Genomic DNA, 18,628 nt, shown 5'->3' on the forward strand with positions numbered 1-18,628 from the left:
CCACTAATGGAGGAGAGGAGAGCTGCTGCCGCTGCCGCCTAGTTGATCAGCGTTCGGGGGAACATAACAGCTTTCATTTGAATAGCTGTGTGTTCCCCGCCGCGCTTCGTCATATATAGCCCCTCCCCCTTGTCCGGACACTTTGATAGACAGATCACCCATCCCAGGATTGGACGGGTGATCTGTCTATCAAAGTGCCCGGACAAGGGGGTGAGGAACACACAGCTATTGAAATGAAAGCTTTTATGTTCCCCACGCGCTGATCAACTAGACGGCGGGGGGGGGGGGGGTCTCTCTTTGCCACTGGAGACCTTACACAAAGCTGCATTTGGGGAAACTTGGCTGCATTTGGGGACACAAGGCTGCATTTGGGGACACAAGGCTGCATTTGGGGATACATGGCTCCATTTGGGGATACATGGCTCCATTTGGGGATACATGGCTGCATTTGGGACACAAGGCTGCATTTGGGGATACATGGCTCCATTTGGGGATACATGGCTCCATTTGGGACACAAGGCTGCATTTGGGGACAGAAGGCTGCATTTGGGGACAGAAGGCTGCATTTGGGGATACATGGCTGCGAGTACATGAAAAAAAGTATCAGTACTTGTACACAGTCCTAAAAAAGTGGTATCGGGACAACCCTAGTTACATCTGCTTGATATGTACAAAAAAAAGGCTGATTCTGACAGAAATCTAGTGAACTCTAATAGGTAGATTCAGTAAGAATTAGGCCGGCTTATCAGTAGATAAGCCGACCTAACTCAGAATCTACGCCGACTTATGTTTAAGCGTATGCTCAAACAGAGATACGCTTAAACATATCTAAGATACGACGGCTTGCGCCGTCCTATCTTAGATTGTAATATTTCGGATGGCCGCTAGATGGCGCTTCCATTGCGGTCGGCGTAGAATATGTAAATGAGTAGATACGCCGATTCACGAACGTACGCCCGGCTGACGCAGTACTTTTACACCGTTTACGTAAGAGATAGGCCGCGTAAAGTTAGAGCTGGGCCCTAGTTGGAATAGTAATGTCAAGTATGGCCGCCGTTCCCGCGCCGAAATTCGATTTTTTTACGTCGTTTGCGTAAGTCGTCCGTGAATCAGGATTTACGTCGTTTACGTCCACGTCGAAATCAATAGGCCCGTGCGGCGTACTTAGCCGCAATGCACACTGGGAAATGTAGGCGCCCGACGTAAAAAACGTAAGGTCAAGCCCCATTAACATACAACACGCCCCCCTCAAACACATTTGAATTAGGCGCCCTTACGCCCGCCGATTTAGGCTACGCCGCCATAACTTAGCAGGTAAGTACATTGTGAATCATGTACTTGCCTCGCTAACTTACGGCGGCGTAGCTTAAATGCCTTAAGCTACGCCGCCGCAAAGTTGCGGCCATGTACTTGAATCTAGCTAATAATGTCCTGTGGGTTCAACAGGCTTATCTCAAGCAGCCTTATCTGCCCTGTTCAGTCTAACTCCTTGATCTACAGAACATCTTCCCCTTTGTTATGGAGATGATGAGAGGGTAAGTATTCCTATCCTATATTGACAGTGATCTGCTTCTAAATGTACAATTCATTGATTAAAGAATACGTTAACGCAACATTTCATATTCCTGATACATAACTCCCAAGTGGCCCTGATTTCGAGGGACTGTCCCTCTTTCCTCCTCATTTGTCCCTCAATTTGGTCTGATCTATATAGTTGTATGAGGCCTCGTACACACGCAAAAACCAGCAAGAAAACTGCTGGCAGAGCTTTCTTGCAGAGAAAACCGAGCGCGTGTACGAGGCTTTCAGGTTTCTCGTCGGGAAATCTGGCCAGAATCTTGACAAGAAAAATAGAGAACCTGTGCTCTATTTTCTCGTCGAGATTCTTGTTGGCCTGTTTCCCGACGAAAAACCCGAGAGTGTGTATACTTACCTGTCGCCGTGGAAACCCGCGCATGCTCGAAATGACTTTGACGCATGTGCGGTAGCTTCCACGGCATAGGTAGGGTGAAGCAAGATGGCGGCGACGGCATCGAATGTGACGAGTGCATGCTCGTCGTATGCGATGACGTCACCGCGTTCTTGCCTTTCAAAAGAACCGCGGAAAAGGTCAGTGTGTACACTCGGGTGGCAAGAGATGGCTAAGAATCTCGTTGGGAAAAACAATGTTTTTTTCCTAACGAGATTCTTGCCCGTGTGCACGAGGCCTGAAAGCTAAAAACTTTTGTTAATAGGCGTCCCTTGTTCTCTTGTTTTTTATCCTGTTCTCTTTGTATTAATTCCTTTGTGTGAAATCCCTGGTGTTTCTGACAGGCCCTCTACTTTCCTATTAAAAACTGATCACACTAGGCGTGGGTGCACAGCATGGCCAGTTTCCTCTATGTGCTGGGAACTCAGCCTACTCTTCTTAAATGATCAGAATTGTTCTGATGCCCTCCTGCACAGCCATTCACTGGGAAGATCAGTGTGCTGCTGTTTCTCTTCCTCCCTGTTTCTCTGAGCTCCTTTTGCAGAGAACCGAGGGGATATGATCACCTATAAAAACAGTGAAATAAAAGTATTCTTCATAATGGGGGGTGGATATATCTAGTATATACAAATATACTATATTAACAGAAATATTGGGATGCCTGCCTTTACACGCACATGAACTTTAATGGCATCCCAGTCTTAGTCCGAGGGTTCAATATTGAGTTGGCCCACCCTTTGCAGCTATAACAGCTTTAACTCTTCTGGGAAGGCTGTCCACAAGGTTTAGGAGTGTCTATGGGAATGTTTGACCATTCTTCCAGAAGCGCATTTGTGAGATCAGTCACTGATGTTAGATGAGAAGGCCTGGCTCACAGTTTCCGCTCTAATTTATCCCAAGGGTGTTCTATCGGGTTGATGTCAGGACTCTGTGCAGGCCAGTCAAGTTCCTCCACCCCAAACTCGCTCATCCGTGTCTTTATGGGCCTTGCTTTGTGCACTGGTGCTCAGGTCATGCTGGAACATGAAGGAGTCATCCCCAAACTGTTCCCACAAATTTGGGAGCATGAAATTGTCCAAAATGTCTTGGTATACTGACGCCTTGAAAGTTCCCTTCACTAGAACTAAGGGGCCAAGTCCAACCCCTGAAAAACAGCCCCACACCATAATCCCTCCTCCACCAAATGATTCGGACCAGTGCACAAAGCAACACGCCTCGACCTTGGACAGACCACCACGCCATCAAATTTAAAATAACCACCAACACCATCTTCCAAAAACCTACACACTCAAAAACAACACACTGGACAAGATCACAGAAGAAACTACACCTGCAACTTTTCAAAACCACACTATCCAACAAAATAGCAATGCTAAATCAAAACCACTTAACGGAAGAAACACTCAACTCCTTGAACAAATTACTACAGACAGCAGACACAGTCGCTCCAAAACACAGAGCACTTTGGGGTGTCCGAGCTGTGTGGCCGCACAGGGTGCCATGGGCAACAGGGGCGCTGTGCGGCCATCCAGAGGCGTACTAAGGGGGGACGAGCTGCCCCTGGGTACCACACACTGGGGGGGTGTCAGAACGGCACCCCCCTCCGCGATTGTATTACACCCGCGGTGGCAGCTCAGCGGGTTTAAGCAGTGGCACACTGGCACAGGCAGGGAGAGGCGAGCTAGCTACAGTGGCGAGGGGGTGCAGGGTGACATCGCTGCACCTACAATCCCCTCCTCTTGCGGCCACAGGCTGCCTGTCTGTACGATCCCGGATGTCACACAGGCACAGCTGAGTGAAGCCACCTCCCCCTCCTCTCTGTAAACAGGGGGAGGGGACCTGCTGTGCATGTGCCGCCACGCTGATCTGAGGTACTGAAGGGGGGGCTGCACTGAACGGGGGGGCTACATTGAAGGAGGGGGCTACACTGAAGGTGGGGCTTCACTGAATGAGGGGGGCTACACTGAATGGGGGGCTGCACTGAGGGGGGGCTGCACTGAATGGGGGGGCTGCACTGAACGCGGGGGGCTACACTGAATGAGGGTGGCTACACTGAACGGGAGAGGCGACACTGAACGGGGGGGCTACTCTGAACGGGGAGGGGGCTAGTCTGAGCTTAACGGGGGGTCTGCATTGAAGGGGTGGATACACTGAAGGGGGGTCTTCACTGAAGGGGGTCTGTGTAACATGCAGGGGGTCCAGAGCTGCAGGGTTCTGTGTAATGTAAAGGGGTCCAGTGATGCAGGGTACTGTGTAATGTAAAGGGGTCCAGAGGCGCAGGGTGCTGTGTAATTTAAAGGAGTCCAGGGGTGCAGGGTGCTGTGTAATGTAAAGGGGTTCAGAGCGTGCAGGGTGTTGTGTAATGTATAGGGGTGCAGGGTGCTGTGTAATGTAAAAGGGTCCAGAGATGCAGGGTGCTGTGTAATGTAAAGGGGTGCAGAGGGCTGTGTAATGTAAAGGGGTCCAGAGATGCAGGGTGCTGTGTAATGTAAAGTTATGTTTATGGTGTATGTTTAGGTGACCAGGGGGCGAGGGGTGAAGATGGGGGGGGGGCACAGGATTAGCTTGCACAGGGCGCCTGAACACCTAAGGCCGACCCTGCTCATCCGCAAAAACAATTTGGGGTGGTTCAATGACGCTCTTACATTACTGAAGCAAGAATGCAGAAGAGCTGAAGGAGCCTGGAGAGGAAACTCAACACAGGAAAACCACACAAACTACAAATTACGAAGCAGCAGACGACAGAGAATCGTGTCTCCTGGTGCTGCTGGAACTGCTGGAACTCAGAGCAGCTTTCGACACAGTAGACCACAAAACTCTGCTCACTCGTCTCACAGAAGTAGCCGGAGTCGCAGACTCTGATCTACCCTGGTTCGCATCCTTCCTAGAGAATCAGTCCCAGACAGTGAAACTAGGAGCCTTCACTTTGGAAGCACATACAATTACATGCAGAGTCCCTCAAGGATCACCCCTGTCGCCCATGCTCTTCAACATCTACCTCCGTCCACTTGTCAAAATCATCAGCAAACAGGACCTGCTCTATCACTCCTACGCTGATGACACTCAACTCTACCTTCGCATCACCGAAAAAAAAAGACCAATACCACGCACTAGAAAATTGCCTCGTATTGATCGATAATTGGATGACGGAGAGCTCCCTCAAACTTAATGGATCCAAAACAGAACTTCCCTTTCTCCACGCAAACCGAAAGAAAAACTCTAAGACAACAGGCACACCGCCTACCATTCTTGGACAAACCATCACCCCAAGCACCAAAGTCAAAAGCCTTGGAGTCATCTTTGACTCAGACATGACTATGGATGGACAAATAGGATCAGTAGTTAGCGGATCTCAACATCTTCTCCGCCTGCTACGTAGACTCATCCCCTTCATCCCAGAAGAGGACAGAAGTGGGGCCCTAGGTACACGGGGCCCCACAATAATCTTGCATTACATCATACTTGCCAACTGTCCCGGATTTGTTGGAACACTCATGCTTTTTACTAAACTGTTGTGTCCCAGGAAGCATTCCAGAACCTATATTGTGCCCTCCTGATCCCAGTATTGTGCCCTCCTGACCTCCCTGTACTGTGCCCTTCTGCATTCCCCCTGTACTGTGCTCTTTGTGTTGACTAGCTTTTACTTTATGGAATGTTTTCCTTTTGTATTGAAAGTACTAATGAATTTATGTTTAATTCGAGATTTTCCTAGCTTGTGACGGAAAATATTAATTATATGAAGACAGGAGGCGAGTATCTTATGCATTATCTTTCTTTAATAATGCCCATAGCAGAAATACAGTAAACATTTATTGTAACTTAAAAAATTCAAAGAACTACCCTTCCCAGCAGTCCCTGGGCCAACGTAGCCCCTCCCAGACCGTAACCTATATAAGGGACTGTCTGAGGTAACCTATTCCTCTTTCTTCGTGCGAATTAGCGTAAACAGGAACCGAAAGTCCATTTAGACATCTCCACGGCTGCCGGGAACCTTCCGACCGGAACACGACATCCGAATCTGGAGGGAACGAAAAGGACAAGGCCAACACGGACCAACTTCATCCAGACCAACTTCATCCCAACGGGGGACTGTAGGAAACCCAAACCATTAGGAGCCGACCGGTCAGTCGTCTTCAGGAACATGGACCAACGGATTCAGTCAACGGCATCCCGACTCTGTATCTGGAACGTAGTAGGAGCCTCCATTTTTGGTCTGCGGTGAACTAAACTCATGGGTCGAAACGGAACAGCCATCTCAATTCCCGGGGCGTATCAGCCTCCGACTTGCAGGATGCGTGGTTCAACAGCCTAGAACGAGAGAGAGACAACACCGTGATAGGGTGGGGTCGGGAGGGAAGATACTCGCCTCCTGTCTTCATATAATTAATATTTTCCGTCACAAGCTAGGAAAATCTCGAATTATATATCAGACAGGAGGCTCATATCTTATGCAAGTTCAAAGCTATAACAATGTATATATAAATGATAACAATCGGAACAACTACAAACTGATACAGATATGTGTTCCTCCGGTCTGAACCAGAATTGGCGGAAGGTGATCGGGACGACCAGTCCGCCGCTAGCCGTAAGTCCTAGAGGGAGTCGTTCGAGGTGACGACCTTAGTGATGGGCACCTAATGGGGTTATGTCAAACCTTATCCTTTCCATGACCGACCGTGCCCCTCTGGTTAGCGTAGCCGCAAAATCTAGAAATTGAGGTTTAACGTGGAAATAAGGGATTGGGAGAATTGCGAAGATCACAGCGGGACCGTCAAGGGCTCGTAAGCCTGTATAGAGCGGAGCACGCATAGATGTGGATGCGCGGGGAAGAACGGGTAGAAAGCCGATGGAAGACCCGTCGCTGGCCTACACATGATGGAAAAAACCTGACTCACTGAGATGAGACCCGACGCCTGGCTATGTCCCACGTCGTGAAGCCTGACACACGTAAGACGGAGTCAGACACGAGAGGGCAGTAAGCTGGAAGGACAATAACCTCAGGACAGAGTGAGATTGTCCCCCCCAGTCCGAGCGCATGGTCAGGACCTAGGACACATCCCAAGAGTGCTGATACTTTGGGCGTGGAATGCGTTGAAACTCAACGCCTGTCAAAGTCGGTACACCCATGGATGTTCACCCACCGGTAGTAAGACTACAAGGGAGCGGTAGGCTAGAGTCGCAGAGCGATAGACGTTAAGGGAGCCATAGGACCTCCCGGATTCAAAAGAGTCCGTCAGATAGTTGGTCACTACAGGCAGACGCCTGAACAGGCCAACCTGTCCTTGATCACACCAACTAGAGTCCCCAGTTAGATCGAGATGTCGATCTAGCCTCGGGAACCAGGCCCAAGCAAGGAGACCCCAGCTGAACTTTTAAAGATCGTTGTCCGCGACCGGCACCCCGAAGCCACCCAAGCGGGGCGAGGTAGGATGAGCGCCGTGAGTAGAGGGTGCGGATCCCCGTTCGGACTGGCAAGGAGATGAGGGGGGTGAGTAAACAACCCGGGGAGATCCACCGACATCCCCAGAAGGAGGGGAAGCCTTGGTTACATCGGCCACCGCAGAGTGAACCGCACGACTGATGTTCTCATGTCTGTAATGTGAAGGAGGACCCAGAGGGTCAGACGAATGGGTCCATAGTTTTTTGCAAGGATCCCATAGGTGAGCGAGGGCCAGGAGCATTGACCGGCGAAGCCGCCAGTCGCCGGAATCGGTTGGGTAACGAGAATTCCAATCCGCCATCATATTGGAAGTGCCTGGGGCATATTCCGCAACCGGAACGAAGTTGCGTTCCAGGTATAAGTGCCAGAAGTCTTTGGAAGAGCCGCTAGGATTCTGGATCTGGGACCCCCCAAGCGATTGACGTACTGGACCGCGGTTACGTTGTCCATGCGCAAGAACACACAGTAGTTGGACGTGTGTGGTAGCAGAGTCCTGACGGCAAAAAGGTCGCCAGGAGTTCTACGTGTTGACATGCAGCAGAGACTCCGCTGTGGACCAAGTCCCTCTTGCGGACGAGGGAGCGCACCGAGCACCCCAGCCGAGGCGGATGGCATCCGACTCTATGACGAAGTCCGTCGTGGAATTGAAGATGGTTTTGCCGTCCGATCGCCGGCCTGACACAACCACCACCGTAGCTCCAGCAGCGTGTCCAAAGCGACTTCGTCTGCACAGTGAAGCCCCTAGCGAAGACGCAGGGCCCTGAGTCTCTGGAGGGCTCGATAATGAAGGGGGGGCCGGAAAAATGGTCTGGATTAACGCCAATAACAGGCCGACTAGGCGAGCCAATCCGCGTAAGGAGACCCGTAGTTTGCCCAGTAAGATATTGATCTCTTGCAGATGGCGGTCAATTGGTCATGGGTAGCCGAAGAATCGCTCGGCTGGTGTCCACCAAGAACCCGAAAAACTCTATCCCCTGCGATGGGGAGAGGATAGATCCCCGTGATCTATGGGGAGTTGTCCGGGAGGCGTGTTCGCTCGCCAGGCGAGGAGGACGAGCCGTTAAGAGTAGGTCGTCCATGTAGATAACCAACCTCACCCCTCTGAACCGCAGAGGTGAGATTTTACCGCAGGGCGATAACCGCCACCCTTACCTGGCCAGGAAGATGGTACTGAGGAAGCCCGGAGCCCTACCGACTTGTAATATCTTTATCCGCGTGATCCCGAGTAGCATGTCCTCGGTGGTATGGCCGGGGTCTGATTCGGCTAGGTGGAACCGCTGGGGATCAAGTCTCATTGAGATTGAGCGGCGGTGTCCTGTCGGACACGTAGTGTTCGTGCATCCCAGGAGGCAACTGCCCGTTGGGCCCAGCCCCTGAGTTGGGCTGGGTCGAACGTTAGTTCAGCGGTAGTAGTCTGTTTGCTAAGGCGTAGGCTGTGGTGATAGGACCAAAAGGTCTAAGACCCTGGCCTGAATGGTCCGAAAGAACCTCTCTATTCCCTTCTTGGGATACTTCCCGTGTTTGGTGAGATACCTCCAGAGTATGGGGTCCACCCCGGGTGTATGCACAATCTTATTTGGCAATGGAAGGGGGTAGAACGCCCTCAATTTGTTTCGGTGGGGTTTACCGACCGATGTCCGGGTCCAGTATTGATATATTGGGCCACCTCGGGTAGAGGTGCCCAGTCACCGGAGTGAGGATGGCAATCGCCCCCGGATCGACAATGGCTCTCCATGAGAGTCCAATAATGTTCCACCCTGGTACACAGGGTTGGCGTCGTCATGAAGCGCCATGTGCCCACTGCTCAAATAATCATCATCATCCTCATCATCTTCATCCTCAGACTCAAAGGTGTTAGCCGCCTCGGACGACTCTGGAAGAGTCCACAAATGGGTCTGGCTTAGTCCGTCTAGCGGATCGCTGCCTCTGCCTGTGCATCTCCCCGAGGCTCGGGGGTCGATCGGAGTCTGGGAGAGCAGTGGGTCGGCAGTCCTGGTGGGGTACTGCCTGGGGCATGTTATTTACTTCCCCTGCCGGGGAGTCGGGGGCCACAGAAATGTGGCGGTGTTTTGGAGACACCTAGTCCCTCTTAGGGGCGGTAAACCGTTGCCGGATGGTCCGGACATAGGGGGTGCAGGCGGGTTGGGATAACCGACGCCAGGGCGGCCCGGACGGATCTACCGATCAGATTTTTAGAAAACCTGTGATAAAATTATTTATTGGTATAATTTATTTATTTATTTGTATAATTTATACATTTCTTTGTATATTAAAATATTTATTTATTTATTTGTTCAGTAGAGTACATGCCAGGGAAATAAATTCCCCAGAGACATAAACCGATGATTAGTATAATATTTATTTAATAATATATTCATTTATTAATATAATATGATCTATATTTATAAAATATACATCATATATTTTGTCATATCAAATTAATCATATAATATTATATATAATATATAACCATAAAATACTTATTCACCAATATATGTATTATTATTTATTTATTAAACGTATTCATTTGTTTGTGCCAGTACAGTGAGGGGAGTGATTCCCCACAACAATGGAGCCAAGCATGAGGACCCGCGTCCTGTGCCTTGTATCGCACGCCGCACACTGGCGTAGCGATGCAGGGGGAGCGAGGTCCTGGCTCATTTAAATTATGTAATTTATTTATTTATTATATACATTTATTTTATTTAATTATTCATTTAGATTTGAATATTTAAATTATTTAATTTATTTATTTAAATTTTGATTATTTAGAATATTTCATTCAATTATTGGAAACCTGAAGGAAAAGAAATATATATATTTATTTATATATTTTGATCTCGACTTGGAATGATGTACTGCCATCTAGTGGTCGAAATGAGATCTCTCATCCTCCTGTGAGGTTACACTGCCATCTACTGGCTGCAAATATGAAGGAACAGCAGCAGGTTCCTGACGAGATTTCAGCTCCAGAGGCGAAGTCTCGCGAGACTACGGCCTCTGGAGTCCCTATTGGTCCGAGGGGTGAGGGACGGAGCGGTCGATGAGAATCGCTCTTTCCCGTCCCGCTCGGAGACTGGGGGGGGGGCGCCTCCCGGGACCGAGAGAGGCACCGTTGTGACGGCGAGGAGCGGCCGCGGCGGAACTCCGCCCCCCGACCTAACTGTATGCATTGAAAAGGATTGTAGGAGTGAGGCAAGGTTCGTTCCCTCACTCATACAAGATTATCACTGTGAGGGGAGAAACTCCCCACTACAAGACTAGACATGCGGACCCGCATTCCAATCCCTGCCCCGCACGCCGCACACTGTCGGAGTGATGCAGGGGGGGAGAAGAAGGGAGGTAGGAAAAAGGCGCTAATGTGTGTAAATGGCGCCGTCCTACCTCCAGTCAGAAACTGTGCCGAGTGTGCTAGAGCGCACCGGGAAGGGATGTGCATCGGCCGCAGCCCAACCGGGAGGCCGGGAATGGAGTACAAAGCAAGGGGACAAACAAAGAAAAACGAGCAACGGTCTTTCAGAGAATAACCATTAAAAAGCGCAATAATGAGCTCAATAATTGTACAAAATGTACACAGTAGCGGAGAGCTGCGTCCCCTACAAAAGGATGTTACATACCAAACGACATCCACAAAATTACATTTAAAATTAACATTAAATTAAAATGAAATTAAAATAAAATTAAAATACAATAAATAAAGGCGCACCGTAGATAGTGAAAAACTATCCACAATGCCACAGATGTCTATATTATACATCAGATATTAAAGAACAAACATATAACACATAGGAATACTTATCTCTGCCATGAGCAGAAAGAAAGAGGAATAGGTTACCTCAGACAGTCCCTTATATAGGTTACGGTCTGGGAGGGGCTACGTTGGCCCAGGGACTGCTGGGAAGGGTAGTTCTTTGAATTTTTTAAGTTACAATAAATGTTTACTGTATTTCTGCTATGGGCATTATTAAAGAAAGATAATGCATAAGATATGAGCCTCCTGTCTGATATATAATTCAACTATTTATGCATTATTTCTTGAAAGTAGGTGTGTAAATTAGGGCAAGCTGGTGGGGCTCCGATGCATTACTTTGCCCAGGGGCCCATGATGCTATTAAGAGGGCCCTGGACACAGCAGTAGTAGTTGGATCATTTATTAATTCCCGACTCGACTACGCAAACTCCCTCTACCTCGGACTACCCAAATACCAGATCTTGCGTCTGCAAGTCATCCAGAACACAGCAGCCAGACTGGTAAAAAGAAAAAAAAAAATGGGAATCAATCACCCCATCCCTAAAGTCCCTACATTGGCTAACCGTAAAGGATTGGGTTACATTCAAGACCCTCTGCCTCACTCACAAATGCACACAAGGAAACGCTCCTCAATACCTATGCGAGAAAATAAAACACTTATAGCTAGATTCTCAGAGATCGCCGCAACTTTAAGGCGGCGTAGCGTATCGTATTTACGCTACGCCGCCTTAAGTCAGAGAGGCAAGTACTGTATTCTCAAAGTTCTTGCCTCCTAACTTACGGCGGTGTAGCGTAAATGCGGCGCCTAATTCAAAATAGGCTGAGGGGGCGTGTTTTATGTTAATATGCTTTGACCTGACGTGATTGACGTTTTTTTTGAACGGCGCATGCGCCGTCCGACCTACATTTCCCAGTGTGCATTGCGGCAACGTACGCCGCACAGGCCTATTGATTTAGACGTGGACGTAAATGACGTAAATCCCTATTCACGGACGACTTACGCAAACGACGTAACATTTTCGAATTTCGACGCGGGAACGGCGGCCATACTTAACATTACTATTCCATCTATTTGATGGAATAACTTTAGGCCTGCTAATGCGTTACGTAAACGGCGTATCTGTACTGCGTCAGCCGGGCGTAGGCGTATCTACTGATTTACATATTCTACGCCGACCGCAATGGAAGGGCCACCTAGCGGTCAGCCTAAAAATTACACTTTAGGATACGAGGGTGTAAGACACTTACGCCGCTCGTATCTGAGCCTAATTTAGGCGTATCTGGTTACCAGAATACGCTTAAATTAGCGCCAACGCTAATTCTGACTTAGGCTGGCGTATCTACTGATACGCCAGCCTAAGTCTCTCTGAATCTAGCTATTAAACCCTAGTCGCGCCCTCTGGTCAACTAACCAAAACTTCTTCCACATCCCCAAGACCCGCTACAAATCTAAAGGAGAATGAATATTTGCAGTCCAAGGACCACGGCTATGGAACGCTCTATCCACGGACATCCGCATGGAAGAAAACCATCGGGCCTTTCCGGAAAAAACGTAAGACCCATATCTTCTGAAGGATCAGGAGGGCACTAAAAGCAACAGCGCCCATGAAATGCAGCCTAACCAGTTCTCATGAAATGCAGCCTGAATCACACAGAGCGGCGATCTCCTGCTCTATTTGAATATCTCAACGGCCTCCTAGACTTAGCTCCTCCTGTGATACCAGTCACACTGATTCAATGTACTGGCATTGGATCAGTGATCCGTTCATCACAGGAGCTGGGTCTAGGAGGACTTTGTTATGGCGGACGCTGTTCTGTTTGACAGAACACCGCCAAACACTCCCTGGCACAGTGGGAGATCCCTGCTGTTGTGACACTGACTGACGTACACGAGAGAGGGGAGGACTCTGGCACTGAAGCCTCAGCCCACGGTGCCAGGAACAGCCGTGGGTGCCGCAGAATGCTGCTCAAAGCAGCCCCATGGCAGGGCGGCCTACCTGGAAATGTCCTGGTATCCTGGTAGGCCAGCCCGGCCCTGATTAGAGCGGAGACTGCGAGCCAGGCCTTCTCAACCAACATCATTGCCTGACCTCACAAATACGCTTCTGGAAGTATGGTTAAACATTCCCATAGACACACTCCTAAACCTTGTGGACAGTCTTCCCAGAAGAGTTGAAGCTGTTATAGCTGCAAAGGGTGGGCCAACTCAATATTGAACCCTACGGACTAAGACTGGGATGCCATTAAATTTCATGTGTGTGTAAAGGTAGGTGTCCCAATACTTCTGGCAATATAGTGTGTGTGAAAAAAGCAATCAGCGCCAAACTACTAACCTAAATTAAAATGTGAATGTGGTTATAAAATAAATATTTCCACAGCTGCTATAACACTCACAGTGAATCACCACACTTAATAAAAACTATAATTTGCTAATAGTGCAGCGCTGTGTATCATTATACCATTATACAGTATAAAAGAAATAAACCAAATATACAATCCTCAATTACAGAGATGAACTGCACAATGTAACAAGTCCTTGTATAACATCCAAGAAAATCGTAACCACTTGCCGACCAGCGCACGCACTTACATTGGCAGTATGGCACGGACAGGCAAGGTACGTCCCTTTAAATTTGCAGCCGTGTGGGAGCGTGCGTGCCCCTGCTGCGAGCTCCCTGACTGTGCCCGCTGGACCCGCGGACTCTATGTCCGCTAGTGTCCCGCAATTGTGTCACAGAGCTGCAGAACAGGGAGATGCCTGTGTAAACATCTCCCTGTTCTACCTAGTGACAGGACACTGATCGTCTGCTCCCTCTCATCGGGAGCAATGATCAGTGTCATGTCACAGTAAGCCCTGCCCCCGCACAGTTAGAATCACTGCCTAGGGCACACTTAACGGCTTCCTCGCCCCCTAGTGGTTAACCCCTTCCCTGCTAGGGTCATTTACACAGTAATCAGTGCATTTTTATAGCACTGATCGCTGTATAAATGACAATGGTCCCAAAATAGCAGCAAAGTGTCCGATGTGTCCGCCATAATGTCGCAGACACAATAAAATCGCTGATCGCTCCCATTACTAGTAAAAAAAAAAAATTATTAATAAAAATGCCATAAAAATATCCCCTATTTTGTAGACGCTATGGCCCAGATTCACAAAAGAGATACGACGGCGCATCTCCAGATACGCCGTCGTATCTCTGCCTAGCGCCGTCGTATCTATGCGACTGATTCATAGAATCAGTTACGCATAGATATTCAGTAGATCCGACAGGCGTAAGTCTCTTACGCCGTCGGATCTTGACTGCAATTTTGTTTTGCCCGCTAGGTGGCGCTTCCGTCGATTTCACCGTCGAGTATGCAAATTAGCTAGATACGCGAATTCCTGAACGTACGTGCGACCGACGCAGTAAAGTTACGATGTTTACGTTAGGCTTTTCCCGGCGTAAAGTTGCCCCTGGGTCTATGAGGCGCAGCCAATGTTAAGTATGGCCGTCGTTCCCACCTCGAAAATTAAAAAAATAACGTTGTTTGCGTAAGTCGTCAATGAATGGGGCTGGACGTCATTTACGTCCACGTCAAAACCAACACGTCCTTACGGCGTATTAGGAGCAATGCACACTGGGAGATTTCCACGGACGGCGCATGCGCCGTTCGTGAAAAACTTCAATCACGTCGGGTCACAGTTGATTAACATAAAACACGCCCCCCCCTTCCACATTTTTGTAAATCAGATACGTTACGCCGCCGTGAATATACGCCAGTCTACGAGAATCTGGTCCTATAACTTTTGCACAAACCAATCGATAAACGCTTATTGCGATTTTTTTAACCAAAAATATGTAGAAGAATACGTATCGGCCTAAACTGAGGAAAAAAACGTTTTTTTAATATATTTTTGGGGGATATTTATTATAGCAAAAAGTCAAAAATATTGCTTTTTTTTCAAAATTGACTTACTTTTTTGTTTATAGCGAAAAAAATAATAATCGCAGAGGGGATCAAATACCACCAAAAGAAAGCACTATTTGTGGGGAAAAAAGGACGTCAATTTTGTTTGGGTACAACGTCGCACGACCACGCAATTGTCAATTAAAGCGACGCAGTGCCGTATCGCAAAAAGTGCTCTGGTCAGGAAGGAGGTAAATTCTTCCGGGGCTGAAGTGGTTAAAATCTCTTTGATGGATTGGTGCCTTAGCGAAATACGCAACAATCCCTTCATCCCGGAGATCCTGAATTATAAGGACAACCAGATGTATTACCATCTCCATATTCAAAGATAGGACAGTTTTTGAGCCGCAGAAAAAGAGGTTCTGCAGCAGCTGCCTGATCCATCTGTACAAACATCCGGGCTTCTCAGCAACAATAATAGGTATTAGCATAACAAAGCAATTACTCTATGGTGCCTGCAATGCAAACCATTCATTAGCTCCTTGCATCTTCTAGTGGCATTGTAATCTAGAGGAACACGACTGATGTACGAAGGATACCCAGAGGCTGGCAGAGGGGTTAGCCTTGGGGTTACTGCCAGAAGCCACGCCTTGGATTCTGCAGTAAAAGCATAAGAACTATGTATGATCATCCACTAACCTGACAGCCCAAAGGAGAGACTGACTGCGACAAGCAAAGTGCAGAATAGCAGGGGATGTGGCTGGTTCTTGAGAAGAGAGTGGGAGGAGTGACTACACAGGATTCCCCATTTAACTTGTGTATGCTTGATGCCAATATAATGGCTTCCTAGATGCATAAAGCAAAAGAATGTCACCCAATCAAGCAACTAATCTGTTTGGCTATGCTCGGAAACACAGCGGAAGGCTGACTTCACTCCAGCTGAAAATTGTAAAGAAAAATTCAAATAAATAAAAGTCAGCAGCTACAAATACTGTAGCTGTTGACTTTTATTATAAGGATCAGTCCAGGGATCCTGCAATGTCAGCACTACCGAGCCTATTCTTCAATCGGCTTCGGGTGCAGGCGCTGGCAAAGGGAAACCGGTGCATTGCCACGAAATGAGATTTGCCATGGAATGAGATGGTCCGCCTCCATCACATCCTATTGGCTCACTCCTGTCACGTGACATATTTAAACGTCAAGTATCGACGCAAACATCAGTCTCAGCTAGGCTATCATAGGGAGAGGATCTCCTCTCCCTATGATAGCTGAAGCTGCACGGAGCTGGTGCACGGAGCTCGCTGTCATGCCTCCCCGCGAGCGCGATAGATCCACAGCGCTATCGGGATCCCAATGCCCGATAGCGCTGTCAGCATGCCTCCCGCCAGCGCTAACTATACCCCGCGCCCGCAACTCTACTCCCTGTCCCCCGTTAAGGCTCAGGGAACGAGGAACAGAATGTACAGCATCGGGTGCAGGTAAAGTAGTAGTGCGCAGGCGCAGCACTACGCAAATAGCGTAGGGTGTTCTAAAGTATTTTCTAATCTGTGAAAAGTGCTATACGCATCCGCAAGTCTATGCTATTAGGTGCATTGGGATCCCGATAGCGCTGTGGATCTATCACGCTCGCGGGGAGGCATGACAGCGAGCTCCGTGCACCAGCTCCGTGCAGCTTTAGCTATCACAGGGAGAGGAGATCCTCTCCCTATGATAGCCTAGCTGAGACTGATGTTTGCGTCGATACTTGACGTTTAAATATGTCACGTGACAGGAGTGAGCCAATAGGATGTGATGGAGGCGGACCATCTCATTCCATGGCAAATCTCATTTCGTGGCAATGCACCGGCGGTGAAGCTTTCGGACTTCACCGCCGGTTTCCTGTTGCGAATGCGCAAGTCGTGCTGCGTTTTTTTAAATGCAAAACTAAACCAAAGAAAATTCCCAGCTAAACTCATCTGCCAATCTGCTACCAACTGAATCATCTTGTCTAACAGTTTGCATTAAAAACAGGGGATTAGTTAGCAGATATTTGCAAATACATATAAACAAATTTAAAATACTATGTTCTCTGTGAAACAATAAATGCGCGAACAATTAATTTAAATCTTATAGAAATAAATCAAACTAAGCTGCAACCTTATGCGAGACGCACACACAATACCATATAAATAAAAAAAATTAAGTTGGGCTAATTAATAGATTTATAATCCGGAATGGGAAAAAGATTACTGCTGGGGGGCAGTGACAAGGCGGACTTTTAAGGCAAGACGGGAACAAAGGATTTAGAAAAAATACATTTTAATTACAAAAAGTACAATAAGATACATAAAAAAAACATCTAGAGTATACATTTGTTTGCACAATATCCTCTCGTCTACGCGTTTCGCCTTTTGGCTTCCTCAGGACGAGGTAGGAGAATTTTGGCAGTAAGACATTGAGTATTTCATTAATCAAAATGGTTGTTGTCAGCCATCCAGTGCACCAATGACACTTGAAATGGCAGGTGTACCATCAATAATTTATACGTAGCTTATTAGAAAAAAGCTTGTACAACCAGGCGTTTAAGGATTTCCTCAAAGTGACATCAGAATCACGTCTGATCCGTATGTTGAAAATAGATCTAGCAAGTAGCCAGAGCATCAAAAAGCCGGGACCAAAGGAACGGGGGGCGAAGCCACAATGAAAATTACATCCAGGTTTGGGCAGCCATTGTATACCGGCACAGGCTATAGCACAGGCTATCCCCCGTGACTCGTGACTTCTCTACATTTGTGAGGTCCCAAAACCTTATGGTTTTCTCAGAACAAACGGTATACAATGGCTGCTCAAACCTGCATGTAATTTCCATTGTGGCTTAGGGGAAAAAAACAATGGGTGTGTTTTCTTAGATCATATAACAATGTTGTTGCACGGTCACTCCTGTTTATGTAATTTTTGCAATGTACTGTGGAACCCTGCTTATTACCTTTCTGTAATTATCATGTTTCTAAATTTTATCTAACACATGAACGTTTTTTCTCTTTTTTTCTCTTTTTGTGCTGCCTGGACTGCACCTCTGGCGGCTCTCCATGGATGCACCCTTCTCCTGGCTTACATCAGCGCCCATTCCCCTCGGTTCTTTTGCTCACCGCCCAGCAGGGTGAGAATAAAGCGTACTTGTACGCTCTAGCTTTTCCCCACATGATGACGACAGTGCATGTCCGCCCATTGTGGGGGATGCATTCTCCCCCTGCTGGCGGCATGTGTAACCGCTCCCGCACCCTGTGACATGCACCGCGCGTGCGCGGCTGGTCCGTGCGCACGCGGTGACGTCACGCTGGGGGTGTCGGAAGCGGCGGCTGGTGCCGACGCCGTCGGCGTGTCCACATGCTGAGGAGGCCACCGCCTCTATACACCTGGCCCCCAACCAGGTGCACAATTGGGACCCCCGATCAACCAGGGAGGGTAGGTACTCATGTGCTTGATTAGGAAAGAGGGTGGGTCGGGACAATTTTGTTTTCCCCTCCCTCGCCCTCCTTTTGGCCACAGGTGCACTACTTATACCCCTGCCCCCACCGCTTCTTTGGGAGGATGACACCTT

General features: G+C 48.3%; 1 protein-coding gene across 4 annotated transcripts in view; it reads right to left on the reverse strand.

Annotated features, from left to right (window-relative positions):
- LOC120933302 (beta-1,3-galactosyltransferase 2-like) overlaps positions 1 to 18,628 on the reverse strand; it is a 104,441-nt gene that overhangs the window by 31,952 nt on the left and 53,861 nt on the right. The window contains exon 1 of one of the 4 annotated variants that reach the window (XM_040346443.1): positions 15,748 to 15,941. The exons of 2 other annotated variants lie outside the window; for them this stretch is intronic. In XM_040346443.1, the coding sequence (XP_040202377.1) occupies positions 15,748 to 15,904 (157 nt within the window). In that variant the 5' untranslated portion in view covers positions 15,905 to 15,941. Of the gene's footprint in view, positions 1 to 15,747; positions 15,942 to 18,628 lie in introns of those variants that run through there. One more of the 4 variants, XM_040346439.1, reaches the window with a different exon arrangement.

The sequence above is a fragment of the Rana temporaria genome, chromosome 3, assembly GCF_905171775.1.
Source record: "Rana temporaria chromosome 3, aRanTem1.1, whole genome shotgun sequence".
Lineage (NCBI taxonomy): Eukaryota > Metazoa > Chordata > Amphibia > Anura > Ranidae > Rana > Rana temporaria.